Genomic DNA, 21,957 nt, shown 5'->3' with positions numbered 1-21,957 from the left:
TATGACCTGTATAGTGTTTGTTTTTTTTTATCTATACCAGTCTTATTTTTTGTTAAAAAAATTGCAAGAACAGGTCACTTCCTATAGTACACAATTCTCCCAAAAAAAAAGCCCCTTTTATTTTTCAGGTTAGATTCACTAAACATTGAAAAGCAACATAATTTTCCAAGTTGCTAAATAACCCAGTCTCTAGGAATATCTGAGGAAAGAACTTATATTTATTAACATTTTTATTTCATTCTAAATTAAGATTACAAAAATCTTGGGCATTTACTTAAAAAGTATATACTTAACGCACCCTGAACTTCCAAAGGGAGTCAAAGATTTTGATTTTTCTATGTTCTCTCTAATGAAAAATATGTAGTACTCTCAAAAGTCATTCAAGGTATTGTTGAAGATGAAAGTATGGAATATATAGCTGTATAATCCTTGGATAATTATCTGAGATTTAAACACACAATTTGAAATTTTAAAAATATATTTCTCCCTACATCTGAAGCATAGGCTTTATTTCAGTACAATATTGAATTTTAAAGAAGACAAAGATCAATTGAAGACTGAAAACTTTTTGTGTGGGATTTATACATGAAACTTCTTCATTTGCCACTGATCTCCAAGGTTTTTTTCTATGAAACTGTTTGCAGTCTTTCAAGCTGATTATTTACCTCCTGTTTCTGCAACCACTCATTCTGTTCTTTCCTTGTTTCGGTTGTTTGTTTCATGTTAAGTGAAGAGCACAATAACAAGAACTAGGTGAATGTCAAATGTGTGCCGATTTTGAAAACAGAAAATGAGTCACAGCGAGGAACAATAAAATGGTACAGTCTGAGTAACTTGAAGAAATAAATTACACTCTTAATCCTTTCAGTTTTCTCAAATGATAAAAAGTCTTTACTCTCCATTATTTGCTTAAAAGTAATTTATTTATAGCATCCTTTTACATTTGTCAAGGTCTTTAAACGTATAATGACTATATTTAATCTCTAAAATATCTGAAGGAGAGTTCAACAATTTTTTTCTCATATAACTGAAAAAATTAAATAGTAAGAAAGTATTTAAAAGTATAAAAAGTCTATAGCTATGCATACATTGGGCTTTTTAACTCAACATTTAAAATTTATTAATCTGTTTAACTTAAACAACAAATGTGGTTAAATTTTACTGAAAAATTTTATGGACAGGAGCAAAATTAACATTAATAAAGGGATGTTCTTTGGAAGATTGTACTGATAGCTTCTTCATAATGTGATTTAAGAGTTAAAAATGGTTCTTAAACGTCTCTAAACACCTTTGTATATCAACTATTCAGAAATTTACCTACTTTTGCCTTGAATTTATTTATATAATTTTGATAGTTGTGGTGAGATAAAAATTGATTCACTTAAATTTACTAAACACCCTACAGTGTGTCAGGAACCATGCTAGATTCTGTAATGTGCTCCAGAAGTTCAATTTACTGCCCTCTATGAAAAAAAATATTTTCTTCCAATTTTCCTTAAAGTACATACTTTCATCTCAAGATGTATAAATTTTGCCAAAGAGTTCATCAGTCACTTCTCAATATTTTTGTTATGTTTAATATCTATAGCTTTATGGTAAAGTGAGGTTAGCTGAGGATAATTGTGCTCCAATATTATGTTCCAGTAGGGTTAATTGAAGAAGCATTTGTCCCAATAAAAAGGCATTATTGAAGACCAGTTTGTTTACTCTTTTTTTTTATATTACAAAATATTTATTATGAATTTTTTCAAGTTGACATTGTCAGTGTTTCTCCAAAGTAGTTTCTCTTTATACACAACTTTGAATTACTGCATAATAGCATTTAGAATCTTGAAGAGCCTCTATTTTGATGTTATTGTCAAACAACACAGAATTCTAGCACAAGACAAGGAAATTCATCCCCACCTCAGATCCTTATTTCCCAGGAACCAGCATTGTTTTATTTCCACTTAGCCAAATATATTTTAATTGATTATTATTCCTCTTTCCATGGAGATTTTAAATTCATTGGCATTGTCTAGTAACATACTGACACATTCATTAAATCCTAGAAGTGTGCCAACCATATGCTTGTCACAGATCGACAAAGAGCAAATCCATGATTCTTATCCACAGATCCCAATCGTAAAAGCTATAATGCACTTATTATGGTTTAGGTGGCCATAGATATCCTAGAAATAGCTTATGACAAATTTTATATACTTTCTTTGCCTTGGTGAAATGTAGTTTCCTTCCTTTACTCCCTGGCATATTTCTTTTTATTCTTCAAGATCAGTTCAAATGATAACTTTTCTTTTGATGTCACTTCTATTTTCCTGATAGAGTTAGCTGAGCACTCTCCTTGTTTCTCATAACACGACTGTAGTATCTATCACATTACACAGGTTTTGTTTTTTTGTCAGTTTGTTTACTCTTTTTTTTTTAACATCTTTTTTGGAGTAAAGTTGCTTTACAATGTTGTGTTAGTTTCTGCTGTATAACAAAGTGAATCAGCTATATGCATACATATATCCCCATATCCCCTCCCTCTCACGTCTCCCTCCCACCCTCCCTATCCCACCCCTTTAGGTGGACACAAAGCACCGAGCTGATCTCCCTGTGCTGTGCAGCTGCTTCCCACTAGTTATCTATTTTACATTTGGTAGTGCATATATGTCAATGCTACTCTCTCACTTTGTTCCAGCTTGCCCTTCCCCTTCCACGTGTCCTCTAGTCCATTCTCTGCATCTTTATTCCTGTCCTGCTGACATTCCTTAGTCTTTTTGCATGTTCTTAGTGCCCCTACATTGGGATTTGGTCAACAAATCTGTAGTCATTCATTCATGTAATAATATCTTAAATAATTCACATATTCTAGGTTGAAAAAGAGTTTGGTGCTAGAAATAAGATAAGCATGTTTCACTAAGTGAGGAAATATTACCCATACACTTTACTCCAAAATGCATTCTTTTACCAACTTCTGTCATATATTAGAGCCGTGGTTTTCAACCCTGGATACTTATTAGAACCACCTGGGGGATTTTTAAAAATTCAGATGCTTACGCTATAGTTCAGACTAATTAAATCAGCATTTATTAAAAAATCTTCAGTTTGAACTATATTTAAAATAGATAACCAACAAGGACCTGCTGTATAGCACAGGGAACTCTACTCAATATTCTGTAACAAGCTAAATGGGAAAAGAATTTGAAAAACAATATATATATGTATACATATAACTGAATCACTTTGCTCTACACCTGAAACTAACACAACATTGTAAATCAAATATACTCCAATCTAAAAAAAAAAAACAAACTCCAGTTGATTATAGTGTGTAGTTAAGAACCAGTGATCTAGAGCTGCACTGTGTAATATAGTGACCACTAGCCATGTGGGGCTATTTAATTTACATTTATGAAATCTAAATAAAATTTAAAATTCTATTCCTGAGTCACACTAACCACATTGCTCAACAACCATATATGGCTAGTGGCTACCATACTGGACAACAGAGAATTATAGAACATTTCTATCATTGCAGAACATTTTATTGCACAGTGTTAATAAAGACTTGATACTCAAAGAATGGCCTGTATTCCATCATCATTAGCCTCATATAAGATTTTGTTTAATATGGATATTAAAGTTTGAGAAGCTTAAGGTCATTGACATATATTCTTATTTGCTAATAATGGATTTAAATAGCAGATTTAACAACCTTTCATGTTTTAATTAGTGACATCAAACTATATTATTTACTCAATTATTCATTAAAAATTATTCTTTGAGCACCGACTATTTGTTAGGCATTTTGCTACTATAAGCTGGGTGCATACTGGGGAACAAAATAAAATGGTTCAGGGTTCTTTTGGGAATTGGATAAAAATTTGAAACAAAGATACAGAGAGAGAGAGAGACAATTATTCTAAGTGCCACGAAGGACCAAGTAAGATAAGATCAGCAGGGAAGGACTCAAAAGAGGTAACATTAAATCTAATATCTAAAAAATAAGACTCAGAAATGATGTTATGAAGATTGCTTACTCATATGTAGGTTTCGCTTGTGACCATCCATATAGATTGTGAACATCGTAATGCAAAACAGATGATCCATCACTAAGAATCTGCTCAGTTTCCATACACATAGTTCTGAAATTCAATCCATCAGTTCTTTTTGTGAGTTCTGGGGAGAATTAATAAAAAAAATTAAAATGTTATAAAGTAACCTATATTGAAATATGTAAATTGTAACTATAAATTATTTTGGCAAAACATTAATCATTGTTTGAAAATATTATTGATTTTTAACCATTTGTGCACTTTGTTTACGCTAATTATAAATGAAAAAATGGTCTGCAATGTGATTGCAGTTACAGTTGTGACTGGAAAATATGTGCACAATTTTACTATATTCAATAATAAAAATGTCACTAATTAACATGAACTCATAAAAACCTGAAAAGTAAGTGTACTCTGAAAAGTCTACTATATTTTATGCATTTAGATGAGAAATACTGATTAAATAGATTTTTTTTTTAAAAAATCCATTTGCTAACATAAAGCCCTGGTATATTTTCTCAGTTTCAGATGCAAATTTTCAGAGCTTTGTCATCACTTTAGATGTAACTGTTTATGCAGTTTACTGCCTACATAAGAGCAAGAGGATGAATGCTGGAAGACTGTACTTTTCCCTCCTAGGTCAGGGACAACCAAAGAAGTGTTGTTAGCATTCTTTCACTTTTTTCCTAATAAAGAAAAACTTTAAAAAATCTTTATAAAAGATTTTAATTTTTTATCTTAAAGAATATTGAGAATTCTCAAATCTGGGAAGATTCTTAAGAAAATCAAAGTAACAATTTCAAATTTAGAAATGTATTCATATAGATAAAACATGTTTCTTGAGTTTTCTTCTCGAAGTAATGTTAGATGATTTAGATGATATTGGTAATGGGTTGAGGTGTGGTCCAGTGTGTAGATGGGTAGTGAGAATTGGAAATGTGAATACTGTTCTCTATGTCATAAGGTATATAAACCTGATTAATAAATAATAATAGCATGATAACATCCAAGGCACAGCAGCAATATTGTACCTGGGAAATAAGGTGGATAATTTAGCTCTGTATTTCTGCATTGATTAGTAGTTGTTCCATTTACAAAGCTTGATGGTTCATTCATATCCTTAATAAGAGAAAGCAAAGTAAACAAAAAACAAATTTAGGGCATATCTTCTTAAAATAACTAATTCAGAGACCCAGTAAATTAAAGTAGGATATTTGAATAATAGAACTTTACTATTCTAAAAAGCAAAAGTATAAGGCATCTCAACAATACTAAAGAATTTAGTTTAGCTCAGTCTTTCTTAACATTTTACAATTCACATCTCCTTTTGAAAACCATAAAATGTCCTATTTTTCTCTGTAGATAAAATCTATACAAAAGTGAATTGTTTTCTATGTTTCTAGACATTAAATTATAATAGTGTATATTCCCCCATGTCTTTCCCTCCACTTCTGCCCTGGAGCCTTGTATCAATTTTTTTAAAACAATGGTTAGTGGTTTTTAAAACCACAAGATAATAGTTTACAAATACAGAAAATTTCAAAAGTATCTCTATTGAATACACATTTCAGAATTTTAGTAACCATATATAAACGGACCATCATATAAATATATAAATTAGTTGCCATTTAAAGGTGATTCCTCCATCATAAAAAGGTTATCTTTTCTGGATCAAGATATAATTATTGGGGATATATTTAATGGAATCCCTTATAGTACATAACTTTATATATAAAATAAACCTGTATTTCCCATGAATTAAAAAAACTATCTTTATACAACTTTACATACTCAAGGCTTGTACATAACAGCACCCCTATAAGTTTCTTTAATTAAAAAAGTAAGTAAATTAATGCATGCATGTTGAAAAATCAGCAGAGTAGAAATGTCACCTCCAAAAATCTAGATAAGTATTATGTAAATATCTCCTGTATTACATATTTACTTGTGATAAAGTAAATTCTTTTTATGCTATCTCAAAACTATATTAAAAATCTTATTGCCAGCATTTTAAAGTTAAAATTAGGATATTATTTAGAAGATGATTTTGCTACATCTGTAAGAGTTTATGACTTCTTACACCAAAGACTGACAGTCGAGTGTGAGACTTATATCTATATCGAATGAAAATAAAATAAAAATTTATAAGCATTTATAAATCATTATATGAAGAGACTATTTTGGTCTCTTGGTCAAGTTGAAAATGTTCAACTTTAATATTCAGGAAAAAGCAACTAAATACTTAAACTGAATTGTTAAAACTGCATTTTAGCAGTCTTTTGCATAAGAAAGTTCTATGGAAAAAATGAGTGAGCTAATTTCATAAAGAATACTTTGTTAACATTATTACAATCTAGTAAGAATTTTGCATAATCAATACACAATAAATAACTTAAAATATAAATTTCTTGGAGTTTACTTACAAGCCACAAGCCATCAAACTTCATATGGTTATTGTAGAAATCTATAATTTCCCTTGTCCACCACTCTGCTGTGGAGTTCCTGAAGAAATCTGGAAAAGCTACATGAGCTCTGGAAGCCTGTAAAAACAAAATTTAGACCCACATATAGAAAGTCATAAGAGAGACCAGTCAGTCGGACATTTATCTGTCAGATTCACAAGTGATAGTGAAGGCAGCCTGATCTCAACTTTAATGAATGTGTATGATTTTCCTCTAGCCACTCAAGCCTACGTGTGTCCTTAAATCTAAACTGAGTTTCTTATAGACAGCATATACAAAATTTACAAACTGTTAGCTAGACTAAGAAAAAATGAGAAGATGAGAATTACAGCTGATGTCACAGAAATAGAAAGGATTGTAAGAGGCCATGATAAATAATTATACAACAGACTGGATAACCTAGAAGAAATGGACACATTTCTAGTTTCAGACAACCTAACAGTATCTGATGAGTAGAGATGCAAACATCCTCAACCAAAATATTAGCAATCACATTCAGCAGCACATTAAAAGGATCACACACCATGAATAAGTGGGATTTTTCCCTGTGAGGCAAGGATTATTTAACATACAAAAATCAATCATTGTGATTCAGCACATCAACAGAACGAATGATAAAAATCACATAGTCATATCAATAAGCAATGCAGAAAATCTATTTGATAAAATTCAACACTCTTTCATGATAAAAACTTTCAACAAACTAGGAATAGAAAGAAATTACCTCAACATGATAAAGGCTCTATAATAAATGCCCACAGCTAATATCATACTCATTTAGAAAAAAACTTTCAGAATTTTAGTTCATATCAGAAACAAGGCAAGGATGCTCACTCTTGCCACTTCTATTTAACATAGTCCTGGCAATCCTAGCCCAAATAACTAGAAATAAATAAGGGGGGAAAAAATCATCCTAATCAGAAAGGAAGAAGTGAAAGTGTCCCTGTTTGTAGACGATGTAATCTTATATGTAGAAATCTCTAAAGAACACACACATACACACACACACACACATAACTATTAGAACTAATAAATACATTCAGGAAAGTTACAGGATACAAAATCAACATGCAAAAATCAGTTACATCTCTACAGACTAAAATAAACTGTTTGAAAGGAAAATAATCTCATTTACATTAGCAACAAACAACAATAAAATATTTAGGAATAAACTTGACTAAGGAGATGAAAGATTTGTACACTGAAAACTACAAAACATTTCTGAAAGATACTGAAGAAGAAACAGAAAAATAGAAAGATAATCCATGCTCATGAACTGAAATAATTAATATTGTTAAAATGTCCATAGTATTGAAAGCAATCTGTAGATTCAATGCAACCCCTGTCAAAATCCCAATAGCATTTTTTACAGAAATATAAAAAACAATTCTACAATGTATTTGGAACCATGAAAGTCCTTGAATAGGCAAAATAATCTTGAGTAAATAGAACAAAGCTGAAGGCATCACATTTCCTGATTTCAAAATATATTCCAAAGCTACAGTAATTAAAAGTATGGTCTTGGCATAAAAATAAACACATAGGCCAATGGCACAGAATAAAGAGCCCAGAAATCAATCCACACATGTATAGTCAACTGATCTTTGACAAGGGTGCCAAGAATATACAATGAGGAAAGTATAGTCTATTTAACAAATGGTGCTGGGAAAACTGGATATTCACATGTGGAAGAATGAAATCAGATCTTTATCTTACACCGTAGACAAAAATCAAACCACAATGGACTAAAGACCTAAATGTAACACCCAAAACTGCAAAACTTCTAGGAAAAAACATAAGGGAAAAGCTTCATGACAATGGTCTTGGCAAAGATTTTATGGATATGACACCAAAAGCACAGGCAAAAAAACAAAAATAGACCAGTGAGACTACATCAAACTAAAAAGTTTTTGCACAGAATAAGAAACAATCAACAAAGTGAAAAGGTAACCTACAACCCAATAGAGAAAACACTATAACCCACTTAGAAAATGGGCAAAGATTTGGATAGACATTTCTCTAAAGAACATGTACAAATGGCCAACAGATAGATGAAAAGAGGTTCAACATCACTAGTCATCAGGGAAATGCAAATCAAAACCACAGTGAGATATCACTTCACACCTTTTGAGATGTCTATTATCCAAAAAACAGGGAAAACAAGTGTTGGTGAAGATGTGGAGAAATTGGAAGCCTGTACACTGTTCGTGGGAATGAAAAATGGTGCAGCCACTGAGAAAAACAGTATTGAAATTCTTCCAAAAATTAAAAATAGAACTACCATATGATCCAGCACTCCAATTTGGGGACATTTATCCAAAAAGACCTAAAATCAGGATCTCGAAGAGGTATCTGAACTCTTATATTTATTGTTGCATTATTTACAAGAGTGAAGATATTGAAATAAATTAAATGTCCATTGATGGATGAATTGATAAAGAAAATGTGGTATATACAATGGAATTCTATTCAGTCTTTAAAAAGAAGGAGATTCTCCAATATGGGGCAACATGAATAAACCTTAAGGATACTATGCTGAGTAAAATCAGCCATTTATAGAAAGACAAATACTGCACAATTCCACTTATATGAGGTATCTAAAATAGTCAAACTCATAGAATCTGAGAGTTGAATGGTAGTTGCCAGGGCCTGGGGTTCCAGGGGTAATTGGGAGTTGCTATTCAATAGTCATAAAGTGTCAATTACACGAGATGAATAAGTTCTAGTGATCTGCTGTACAACACTGTCCCTAGGGTGAAGGATGCTATATCTTAAACTTAAAATTTTAAGAGTAAGTAAGTGTCATGTTAAGCATTCTTACTACAAAAAAAATAAAATTAAATTTAAAAAAAAGAATTGTTCTTTGGATTAAATACAATAAAATGTAAAATTGCTTCATAGAGTGACTGAAACATGTTGGTATTTAAAAAAATAAATAAATCTGATTTAATATGGTCTGATATAGAGAATTAGAAAATAAGCCATCACTTTTTTAAGGAAAGTATTCAGATTGAATTATTGGTCAAAGTCATCATTAAATTCCAGTGCTGAATTTCTTTCAGTTAAATAGTTAATCAATATGAAACTTATATTAACAGCTTCATCTATTAGACTTTCATCTTTTGTTACATTTGGCAAATCTGGCCAAACCTACAAAGACAGAAGAAATGGGAAACCAGTTCAAAATAAATTCAGTGTGGTATGACTGTTGTAAACAAAGTGTAATAGAGTTTTAGAAGCATATTACAGACTCAAGATCCCCAGATCAGTAATTCCTTCAATTATTTTTTTTCAGTTTGTGTTCTGGTATATGTATCATTTGCAAACTATTCCCATTTTCCATATTAATCTCCTCTTTAGTAGGGCAAATAAGGAAAAGAATACCATCCTTTGTGGTCGGTAGCGATTTTGAAAACAATGCATGTAACCAAAAGGTCTGGTCAAGAATTAATATGAAAAGCATATTCTAAATTTAATTTAATGTGGTATATTAAAACTCTTTCTACAATTACTCCTGGATTAAAATCTAAAAACAAAAAGTATATTTTTATATGAAAGGAATTGAAGATCTGAGTTGGATGATGCCATGTTGAGGCAAATATCCTCTTGGTTTTTGCAGTTAGTACTAAATCCTCCTCTGCCCCACATGCCTACTCCAGCCCCTGCCCCCCTTCCTACCAATGTTTTCTTCTACCGCAATCACAGACACAGAACAGAGCCCAAATACAATCAGGCCAAAATCTCTGGGATTTGAATCTATGTTGTAGAAATTAGAAAGTACCATATAAAAATGTAAATAATCCACAGAGTGGTAATTACATAAAAGGAATTAGTTGCTGATAGAGAATAGTGCTTGAAAGGTAGAAATCTGAGAAAATGTATAGAATGAGAAAATATAAAATGAGGAGAAAGTAAGAAGAAAAAAAATCTCTTTCTATAGCCAGTAATGTATACCTGTAATGTTTCTTAAAACATTATGATTTTTCACTGTTTATCACATAATTTTTTCTATTTTACTTTTACCTTTTTATTTTGAAATATTTTCAGACTTATAGAAACGTCACAAACGTTATACCTAGTGTTTTTCTATGTACTTCACTGTGCTTCCCCTAATGTTAACATATTTATAACCACTGTATAATTATCAAAACCAAGAAATTAACATTAGTAGAATATTGTTAACTAATCTACAGTCCATGTTCGAATTTTAGCACTTCTATTTTTGGTCCAAGATCCAAAAAGGCTCCCATATTTCATTTAATTACATCTCCCATTATGGAATTTTTTTCCATTCTAGTTATAACTAGTGGATTTTTTCTTTACTCTTTATATGTAAGCCAAATCAGGATGCTTTCTATAATGTGTTAATATACACAGGTCGGGATATTATTGCTTAAATGAAATAAAATGAATTATATTCCCTGTTCAAGTCAGGAATACTATAAGTATAGCTTTTACAAACATTGTTTCTTTTATCAATGAGATGTTTTTAAGAGAAGTACAAACATTTAAATGACCCATGTAGTATAGAATAACGAATAACCATATTATTAATGTCAGTTTTATAATAAAACACAAGAGGTACCAAGAAATACAATAAAAGACAATTTAAAGATGAAACAAATAGTATTTGGACATAGGACATATAAATTCTGTCTTTGTTTCTAATAATTTGGATTGAACTCAAAGAGTATTATTTTATTTATTTCCTATTAAGTCATTACATCTCTCCCTCTGAATATGTTTTTAACTGTGGCTTAATTAAATAGAAACTTTCAAATAGCATTTTTATACTTATTTTCTTTCAAGATATCAATTCAGTACCTTTGCCCAACAAATATCATTGGTGTTAGGCCATTTGATAAAGACATCTTTCTCTTGTCCTCTTTCAAAGGCAGGGTAAGGCTTCGTTTCATTTCCTGAAATTGCTGGATCCTAAAATTAAAATGAAATACAGTCCAGGTAACCATGGTATTAAAGTATAGCCACTTGAGTAGCTGTTATAAAATGTTACAATTTTCCATTATTAGATTATCATTATATTGTATTCTCACATGGACTGACAAAGGGACTGATGGCATAAACTTTTTTGTTCTAGTTAGATGGTCTTCTAAATTCCCTAGAAGGAAAATTTAAGAACTTTTGAAAATGTATTAGCTATGATTTCAAGCAAGATTAAAGGTGTTTTTTGCTTTGTTTTTATTTCTCCATGGGATTTCTGGCTACCTACCTTGCTTTCTGTAAGATATTGATGAAATATTCTTCCCACTGAATCACTAACATTTTTTTATAAATTTATTTATTTATTTATTTTTGGCTGCGTTGTGTCTTCATTGCTGCACGCAGGCTTTCCCTACTTGTGGCAAGCGGGGGCTTCTCTTGTTGCGGAGCACGGGCTCTAGGCACGCGGGCTTCAGTAGTTGTGGCACATATGCTCAGTGTAGTTGTGGCTCGCGAGCTCTAGAGCACAGGCTCAGTAGTTGTGGCGCACAGGCTTAGTTGCTCCGTGGCATGTGGGGTCTTCCTGGACCAGGGCTCAAACCCATGTCCCCTTCATTGGCAGGGGGATTCTTAACCACTGTGCCACCAGGGAAGCCCCTGAATCACTAACTTGAAGGAAAATTTTTAAACATGACAAGCATAAGAAGCAGTCCCAGAGAATAAGTTGAGAATTGTATAGGAATAGAAAATCCATCATCACTTTGTGATAGTGTCTGTAAACTGAGACCAGTCTGTAGCTTGGGTGATCACTAGAAAACAACCTGCCTTTGATTCCCAGCTTTATTTAGTCTTAAATCTCTAAGGATACACCTAAGAATGAAGGTAGCCTGTGGCAGCCATGTAAATGAAATGAAGTATTAAAGGAAGAAAGATTTAGATTTGGGAGTACAATCCAAAATTGTATACCTCACATTTTGAAACACCTTTTCCCTCCTCATTCAGGAGAGAAATCTTAACAAAACTAAGATAATAAGGCTCAGATAGAATATAAAATATAAACACTGACCAGGACAATAATGTATCTCATCCCCTCACTTCTTATTTTGTCAACAAACTGAGGAAGGTCACGGAATTCTTCATCAGTCGTAAAGTCTAGCTGCCTTTCCATGTAATCAATGTCTGTGTATTGAACATCCTGAAAGATATGAGAATTTTAGTGGGGTAAGATTCAATAGAGTGAGTTTGTCACATTCTATTATACTTATAAAAGTAATAGCAATATGAAAGTTTCAATTCCTAAGAGAATTAATCAAGTAATGTAATGTTCAAGAAATAAAAGTAGCATGTATAGATGCAAAATATTCTAAGAGCAAGTTCGTGTAAGTGCTCTGTTTTGTTAACAGTCCATTAAATAGTAATTTTGATTTAGAAGTACAAATTCTCTCAAATCAGTATCTTTTGTTATATAATTTCCAAAGGAAATAGGAAGACACAGGAGTAAAGGACTTATGAGGTTATGAAATTATATTAAATGGCAATTTGGAATTTTGTACAATATATAGAAATAGGTATTGCTCTATTTCTGGAAACACAAAGCAAGTAATGGATAATTTCAAATAATTCTAATATTGCCAAAGGGGAAGAAAGAATTATTAGTAAATCCATCAATAATTATAAAATTATTCTTTTATTATCCACCAAAGTCATTTTTGAAATAACAGCCCAAGCTTAAATAAGCAAAATATTGTTTACAAGTAGGTATTTACAAATATACTTAAACTAATAAATACTTTATGAAATCTTTAATTTAGGCCTAAATAACATTTAAAAAATTATTTTCTGTTAATAGACAGTTTCTTCTTCTAGGTGTTATGAAAATATGGCTAGCATAGTAGACTTAATAATGAAAAAAATCTCCTTTTTAAAACACTTTTTTCACTTGCATATTGCTACATCATCAACCTAAACAATTAATTTCCCTATAATAATGTATTTAGGAACCATATATTGGATTCTACTATATGTACTGATGTCTTATAAATGAGGTCCTTCTTACTCTTCTTAGAATGAGTTCTTATATACAAAGCAATCTAGATTTCAATGTTTAAATGTTACCAGGAGGATCCCTGAGGTTCCTTAATCTTGCTAAAAAATAAAAATCACAAGAAGTGATTATTTCTGGATACTTAAGAATATTTAGTTTCCTAAACACTGAGGGAAGAAGATATTCTGCAAGCCAACTAATTCTGTATTCTAATATGACAACTATTGTCTATTCCATGGTAAAAATCATTGTTTCACCTCGAATTCTTTTTCTGTAATTTGTCACATTAGTTGATGAAATAGGTTCCTATGGACTCTTATTCTCATTTAATGAGAAGAGAAGAAATGTGTTTGACTACCTATGAGATCGAAAGCTTCTGAGAGAAAAGCAAGTGCACAGTGACTTGTTTAGTACAACTCACAGTCATGGAACAGGGGAAAAAGAAGGAAAAGGAATGGTATTATCCCTTTATCTATCTGATAAAGACTACTAATAAAATCTCATATCCAATTCATTTGGCGCTACTAACAAGCACTGATTTTTGCCAAATGCTTAAAATAATTTTAAAGTATATGTGTTTAATTATTTCATTCTGCTTTTATAGATGACATATTTAACACCGTTTTAAAAATTGATATACATACATAGGGGATCTGAGCAGCCAGCATGTCATTATATACTTCTTCAACTTGTGAAGTGTTTCTGTACCCATAAAGACATAACTGGAATCCCAAAGCCCAATAAGGTGGCATGACTGGTTGGCCAATTACCTTTGAAAAAAAAAATTATTTGTGAACAAAGAGAAATACTTTATATTATAAAAAAACTTTATTTTTTTTAAAATGTGCAATCATACTCTATGGTATTGCTTTGTTGTGACTTCTGGAGATGGGCCCAAAAACATATAAAAGTCCAAGATTCCTCCAATTATGCGATATGTTAGAGCAGGAGTTGGTTGAAATGTAACATCTGGAAGTCCAAAATATGATTACATTTTTATCTATGTTATTTTATTAAAGAGTCACATAAAATATGATAAACTAAAAAAAATTGTTTTACCCATTGCATTGCTGTTAAGTAAGAGAACTCCATGAGCATGGCTCTCATCTTCCAGAGCCATGTAATAGGGATGAAATCCATAGGAATTAAGTTTATACTAAAATTAAAAAAAAAACAACAATATATATTTAAATAATAATAGAATGTGAATTTTGTAAATGTAATATTTAAATTCACTCTACGATTGAAACTAGGAATTTAAATGTTCCTTCATTGCACACATAAACTGTGATTGAATTAAACACACTTTTTTAGAAAATAATTTATTTATTATTTGAAGCATTACTGCATTAGAGAATGAGAATGAATATACAAATGTGTAACACTCACAAATACTGCCACATTAATTTATGTAAAAAACCATTGGTTTTAGAATAGTTGGGTTTCTTTTCACAGGTTATGTGCCTTAATTTATTTATAAATTTGTACTTCTTTTTTAATAATAGAATGTTCTATAAATGATTAAACTGATCAAAGTACTCAAACTCCTTAGGTACTTAATGTGATAATATTTAAGTTTATATAATATTTTGATAATATTTTAAACAATAATATGTTGTTTATATACAAAGCATTTAATTTCATTTTCAGCTAGATCTTTTCATTTTTCACAATAGAAAATCTATAGTCAGGGTCATGAAATATCTTGTTAAGGTTACAAAACTTACAAGTTGATGATCCCTAATCAAATTGATATCATTGACACACACTGAATCCCAGTAACTGATTAGCATGTGAAAGAAAATTTATATATTGAGAATCAAGGTTATATTAACCTAATAATGCCAATACTAATGCTGAAGGTTTTTTTGTTTTGTTTTGTTTTTTTGGCCCTGCTGCAGGGCATGCGGGATCTTACTTCCCCGACCAGGGATTGAACCCGTGCCCTGCAGCAGAAGCGTGGAGTCTTAACCACTGGGCTGCCAGGGAAGTCCCTGAAGGATTTTAAAGAGGTAAATTTTGGTAGAACATATTCTTTCAAGTGGAATAAATGAAAAACAGCTTTCATAAGTCTGAACTATTGTGATACAAATAAAAGTTGTATGATCACCTAACAATAAAAAGTGGTTATGACATTATACACATTTATAATCTCATACTGAATATATCCTTTAAGTTCACATCACATGTGAAAAATGGAAATGAGCTAGTATTTTTATTAAAATGTATTTTCCATTATATGTTTAGAATAATTATAGTTTATATCAATTGTGCAATGTATTAAATATTCATGAAATGTACACCATTAATAAGACAAAACATTGGGAAAAAGGATATGAGCATATAAAAACATTTTCTAAAGTTGTAACTTGCAATATAACCTCATAAAAATGCACAACTGCAGCTTAGGGTAACAAAGGAAAAAGCATCAAATCTTTATCTAAGGAGTAGAAAGAAATTTCAAGGAGAAGCCAGTTATTTTCTAAAAGCTGAAAGTAAACATGTATTTGACAGGGGATTCTGAATCTGAATGTTCTTTCTATGCAGTTGAGAGGGTAAGGAATTGGGTCACAACCTCACTTCTCACTGTAGTCAATGATGTTATCCATTCAATCCTCTACTTTCACCTGTAATTTATGGTGACTTTTCATTTGTTTTTCAGAAAATCACTCTAGCAGCTCTTGGGATTTCTAGCCCCCTTTCATTGCTTCAATATTGAAGTACAGGCCTACAAAGAAGTGGCTGGGGTCTGAATCATGGTCTTAGTTGCCACTTGGGGTAGTCAAATATTGGTACCTACACCAGGTGGTTGGTCTCTTGTGAACATTCCCCAAGTATGCCAGTTCAGATCTCGCTTAAATGTTGTGTGTTCCACTTCCCCAAAACCATATATATATTCTGATGGCAGGCGTGTAGATATTTGAATGAACTGGTTGTTAAAAGCAAATCCAGGAAGGCGAGAATCCCAACTGAAAACAAAAGAAAACAATTATATTCCTGTATACACATACAAATAGTATCACAAATAATAATGGTAATTCTTTCTTAGGTGATACAAAAATCAATAGTATTTTTCTCTATAGGTCTTATCATACCCAGATACAAACGGAAATAGGTAATTTTTCCAATACATTTTTTTGGCTAAGTTAAGGAATATCTAAAATATGTTTCATATATTCATAATCATATTATGGCTACATGTTTGTCTTTAGACATATATTGCTTTTTAAAATAAAATTAATATAAAGTTATAATATATGACCTAGAAGTAATATATGTCCTAGGAATTGAAAGTCCTTTATTGTCCTGTTCCCTTGAGATAATCAATAAATTTTTACTACATATAGAATAAAAAGAAATCAATATCAAAATAAACTATAAGGTATAATGGATATTTTAATTCTAAACTCTCTCTATTACTATTCCCAATCATTTTCTACTTCTTCTTTTGTTTTGTATTTATAAAAACATGTGTTTATGAAGAAATCCAGAAGAAATGTGTTTCAGAGAATGTCATTTGCAAGAAGAAGATAAAAGAAGATGAAAAGAAAGTTGGCAGGGAAAGGAAACATAAGTATTAAAGAGAATTTGAGACATATTCAAATTTTTATATTAATGATTTTGGAAAAGTATTTACTAAAGAATAATGCTTCCTGAATAATAATAAATAATGCCTCTGCATCAGGAATTTTCTACAAAATCATTTTGCTTCTTATCCTTTGGAACAAAACTATTATCATAACAACAAAATTTTAAAACAATATAAACATAATTTTCTTCATTATTTGTATCCATACTGACAATACCTGAACACATCGTGACAGCATCTTGTAAAGGATCACAGGGCAAACTTAAGTTACATAGAAGTATCTTTTAATACACTGTAGTTTGTAGAGCTTTTTACCAAATAAAGGTAATATTTTAAAATTTATATTTATTCATTAGACATAAAAACATATCTATATGTGTATATCTTAATTTCCTTTCATCAATTCCTGGCAAAGATAGTATTAACTCTATCAAATTCCAGGACCAAAAAACTCCAATTTCAATAGTTCTAATAAAATATTTACATAACACATTTCCAACTACTTATTTTGACAACTTGCTTTTCAATAGGAGTCTTGGTTTTGGTTCTCAACTTGATTAGAAGAATGGGTCTGATATTTAATAATGAAATTCATCACATCCAAAGTGTAAATAAAATTTTACACCAATTGTTAATGGTTTGCTAACTTTAGTTTTTAAATATTAAAATAAGCCAAATTATTTAATACATACACCTAAAACCACTTTTGGTGTGATGACATGCTAGCACAGTGAAAATATCTTTCATATCAAATAATTGAATCACTTACATAACCCTTCCTGTGCTTCTCCTTCGAATCTGGATGCCAAAAGGATTTTCCTTGATTTCAACATCATAAAGTCTATTTTCATAAGTACTTGTCGGTGTAGCTGGAATGTTTAATGGTACTGGAACTTCATATCTCTTATTTTGGGGGTCATAAATCTATTACAGAGAAATAATGAAAACTGATATGTTTTGTTCTTATTGCCAACATATTAGGTACATATCATTAAATAATTTAAATAATGGTTCAGACAAGAATATTTAGAATTCTTATAATTCCTAATTTCGTATCCATGGCACATATATCTATATAGAATTCCATACACATAAATAGATATGTAATGGACTCAAATTATGTATTGTATTTTACCTGTTTTAATGTTTTATAATTCATTTTTCCATACAATGAGAAATCTTCAAAAAGAGAACTTTAAAGCTAAATATTCACTTATATGCCTACACAAAATTATTTATCACCTCATGGTTAGACAACGTTGTTTCAATATTTTTGCCTTATGTATGATCTTACAATGAATATTAATGCTAATTTATCTTCATTCATGTCTTTATTTCCTCAGTACATTACTTATGTGATAGTATTAGGTCAGAGTATTCTAACATTTGTAGGATCCTTGATAAACTATTGGTAAACTGTTTTCCAGAATTAGTGTACTAATTATTATTCTCACTAAAATGTGTACTCTAATACTATTATATGTTAAACTAAAAAGCATTTATTTCTCAAACTGTCATTTATTTCCTTGCTGATGAGGATAAACCATTTTCTACATGATTATTCAACATTTAGCTTTCCCATTCTTTGTATTTGCCTTTAGTTCCTTTTATTTTTAATGAGTATAAGTACTTTAATATTTTATTCCAAATTTTATTTCTTCTTCTGTTAAATGTCTGCTTGTAAGGTCTTAATATTTTTCTTGATTGTATGAGTTGAAATTGCTTTCCATTTGTCATATATGAGTCAGTACTATTTCTAATAGTTGTCTTAATGGATTCACTTGGAGCTGTTAAGTAAAAAAATAATTGCTAAGTGTAACTATTGAAAGAAATGATCTCTTTTGTATTTCTTATTGCATTGGCCAGAAAAATCAGATCACTGTTTAAAAAGAAATAATGGAAACAGTAAGCATCCTATTGTGTTTATTTTTTTCTGTTTTGTTTATTTTAATGGGACAACCAACATAGTCCAATTCTAAGCGATTTATCAATTTATCAAGAATTTAAATAATTAAAAAATCACCACTATATGTTTAATTATTCACAAAGTTAGCAAAAACAAAAACATTTATTTATTGTTCATCTAGCTATGAGCTCTGTAGGAAAAAAAAGCTTTACTTTATAGAATCAAAATGTCATCAACCCAATTAATAATCCTTAGTATTACATGAAAAATCCAAGCACCAAATCTATTTAAAATCTGTCTTGAGAGATGAATCATGCATTGAGATAGTTTATATTAAACATACCTTAAACTGCAGCATATCATCTTTATGATATTTCACCTCCACATGAAGAGTTGGGATGGGATCAGAAGGTAGCTTTATTCGAGCTTTTACAGTATTCAGCTGGAGGTCAGCTGTTATACCCACTGATGAGTAATGAGTTGACTGGACTAAGTAAGAGTTGTCTTCTTTAGGAAAGTAACACTCAGGTGCTTTGGATCCTAAAGGAGGCTAAAAACAAGACAATTGTCAGAAATTGTAAGCACTGTAATATTAAAAAGAAAATAAGGTAGACATGTTAATCACATGTTGTATGATTTATGAATGCTATTGTTTAATACTAAAATGAAATTGCAGTCATAGCACAAAATATCTATTAGGCAACATGACACACCATGTACTAAAATGTTTAGAATATTTATATTTTGACTCTAAAGATAGACAGGTAGAGCAGAACAACCAAATGTCATAGTTTTTCAATTCAGAATATAGATGATTGTGTTGTCTCTGAAAATAATTAAGTATATTACTCATAACTTTTGATCCCAAGCTTGTTTTTACACTTCATATTGATTACTGCCTTTTTTCTGTGTAAAATGACTCTACAATAACCCTCAGAGTGGCATGAATTTAAAGTTCTTTTCTTTTACTTATAATCAAAGTATATTATTTCTTATTTCATGACTGGTCTTTCTATTGGTTGATTACATCCTGGCCAGTATTATAATAGGAATTGTGGCCAAAGATCAAGGTTAATTGGTTTGTATAGGGGTGGAAGCTAAGACTTCAGAAAAAGAATGAAACACTATGGCATTGATGGCCAGTTGCATTACCACAATACATTCTCCCATCTTTCTTATTAAATTAATATATTGTTGGAAGAAGCAATGTGCCCATCTCTATTTCCCAGTCTCTTTTGAGGAAGTTGTATGTGACCCCCCCCCCAAATCTCCTTAAAAGAAAAGGATATAAGCTGATTAAATAAGGATATCCTTTGCTCTTCCACCTTCCAGTCCTGAAATGCATATGTAATTGTATAATAAAACTTTGTGGATGAAAGACAAATGATAAATAGGGGACACTGACAACATTTAGATACCAGAATATTAGGCCTGGGATTTTTTCTGTAATAGAAAAATAAATCCTGTCTTGTTTAACCCAATCAGATTTTAGGTCTCTGATACTTTCAGCTTCAAGCAATCCTTAACTGATAGGAATACTTCAGTACTCATTCCAAAGGCATGGAATCGAGTGCCAATGGAACCAGGAAAATGATCGACTTAGAAAACAACTTTAGAAAGTCTGTATATGTCCGCTTCATAGCTATCTTTCTGCCCAGTATCACTTTCTCTTTATCATTTTATGTGTTCTCATTTATCTTTTTTGGTAGTTTATCAGCATTGTTATTTTTTGTAGTTAGGATGAAAATAATCTTGTGATTTAATTTATGGAAACTGTGTAAATCCCATCTAAACCACCTCTTTTCATATAATCTCAATCCCTATGTCCCTCACTTGCTTTCTTATACTCAGTTGCAAAACAACAATGCTGGGAAAAAAACCTATCCTCTACATTCTCAGCACCTACAATTGTGTGGCTGAATGGCTTGAAAAATGCACACTATCATGTAGACTGCTCTCCCTTTATATAATCATGAAAGTTAGAGTGGGTCCAAAAGATGCAATCATACTATATTTGCCTAGTTCACTCACTATCACACTGCCCTGAAAAACATTTTCCTTTTTTCTCCAGTCACAAAAAACTCTCCCTATTCTCATCATCTCCTAATGATTTTCGTTAGTATTTTAGTATGGAAAGGAAAGCAATTGGGAGAAAAATCAGAACAAAACACCACAACTACCCACCCACCTCTTTACCTCCTGTTACAAAATATGTATGGTCTATGCTTCTATCTAAGGTGAACCATTTCATTCGTGCACCCAATCCCACGCCTCCTTGCCAACGAAGACATTTCTCCTGCAATTCTCAATTCTCTGTCCTGCATCACTAATATTCCACTTATTATAGGTTATTCTCAATGGTATAAACCAATTTGATTTCTCCCATCTTAAAAGAAACTGTCACCTCACTCATTTCTCCAATTACTGCTCTATTTTTTATGCTTTCCTTAGAGCAAAATATAAAAGGTTCGCCATATTCACTATCTCTAATTTGTCTCTTCATTCTTACTGGAATCTCATTCTCACTCTGACCAGGCTTTACCTCCAGGCACTCCATCAGTATTTCTCTTGTAATAGTTACCAAAGACTTCCATGCTGCCAAATCCATACTTCAGTTTCTAGTTCTTATTTTACTGATTTATAAGTAAAATTTGCACAGTTGATAATTTTCTGTCTTGAAATGCCTTGTTCACTTGGCTGACAGGAAGCAACATTTTCTTTGTTTTCAACCTAATTCTTTTACAATTCACTCTCAGTCTCTTTTCTGGTTCCTTATCATTTCCCTGAGTCTAAATGTTGGATGATTCAGGGTTTAGTTTTTGACCTTTTCCCTTTTCTATTCAAGCTCATTCCTTTGATGATGTCCTCTCATCACATGGTTTTAAACACTGTATATATGCTGACTCTAAATTTTAGATCTTACCAATGATATAAAATTTTCAATTTCATTAGTTTACATCTCACAATTGGAAAAC

The 21,957-nt window shown here is 31.1% G+C and overlaps 1 protein-coding gene across 1 annotated transcript in view; it reads right to left on the bottom strand.

Annotated features, from left to right (window-relative positions):
* The window catches only part of SI (sucrase-isomaltase), a 123,545-nt gene that overhangs the window by 20,939 nt on the left and 80,649 nt on the right, over positions 1-21,957 (bottom strand). The window contains exons 25-36 of the mRNA XM_082394294.1: positions 19,326-19,532; positions 17,846-18,000; positions 16,288-16,456; positions 14,547-14,643; positions 14,344-14,456; positions 14,132-14,257; positions 12,510-12,638; positions 11,327-11,437; positions 9,593-9,652; positions 6,464-6,580; positions 5,072-5,159; positions 4,026-4,164 (exon numbers count right to left, since the gene is read on the bottom strand). Of these exons, the coding sequence (XP_082250420.1) occupies positions 4,026-4,164; positions 5,072-5,159; positions 6,464-6,580; positions 9,593-9,652; positions 11,327-11,437; positions 12,510-12,638; positions 14,132-14,257; positions 14,344-14,456; positions 14,547-14,643; positions 16,288-16,456; positions 17,846-18,000; positions 19,326-19,532 (1,511 nt within the window). The remainder of the gene's footprint in view (positions 1-4,025; positions 4,165-5,071; positions 5,160-6,463; positions 6,581-9,592; positions 9,653-11,326; positions 11,438-12,509; positions 12,639-14,131; positions 14,258-14,343; positions 14,457-14,546; positions 14,644-16,287; positions 16,457-17,845; positions 18,001-19,325; positions 19,533-21,957) is intronic.

This window comes from Balaenoptera borealis, assembly GCF_965194805.1.
Source record: "Balaenoptera borealis genome assembly, chromosome: 5".
Lineage (NCBI taxonomy): Eukaryota > Metazoa > Chordata > Mammalia > Artiodactyla > Balaenopteridae > Balaenoptera > Balaenoptera borealis.
The sequence above is the reverse complement of the archived record's forward strand: the minus strand, read 5'-3'. Positions and strand labels throughout refer to the sequence as shown.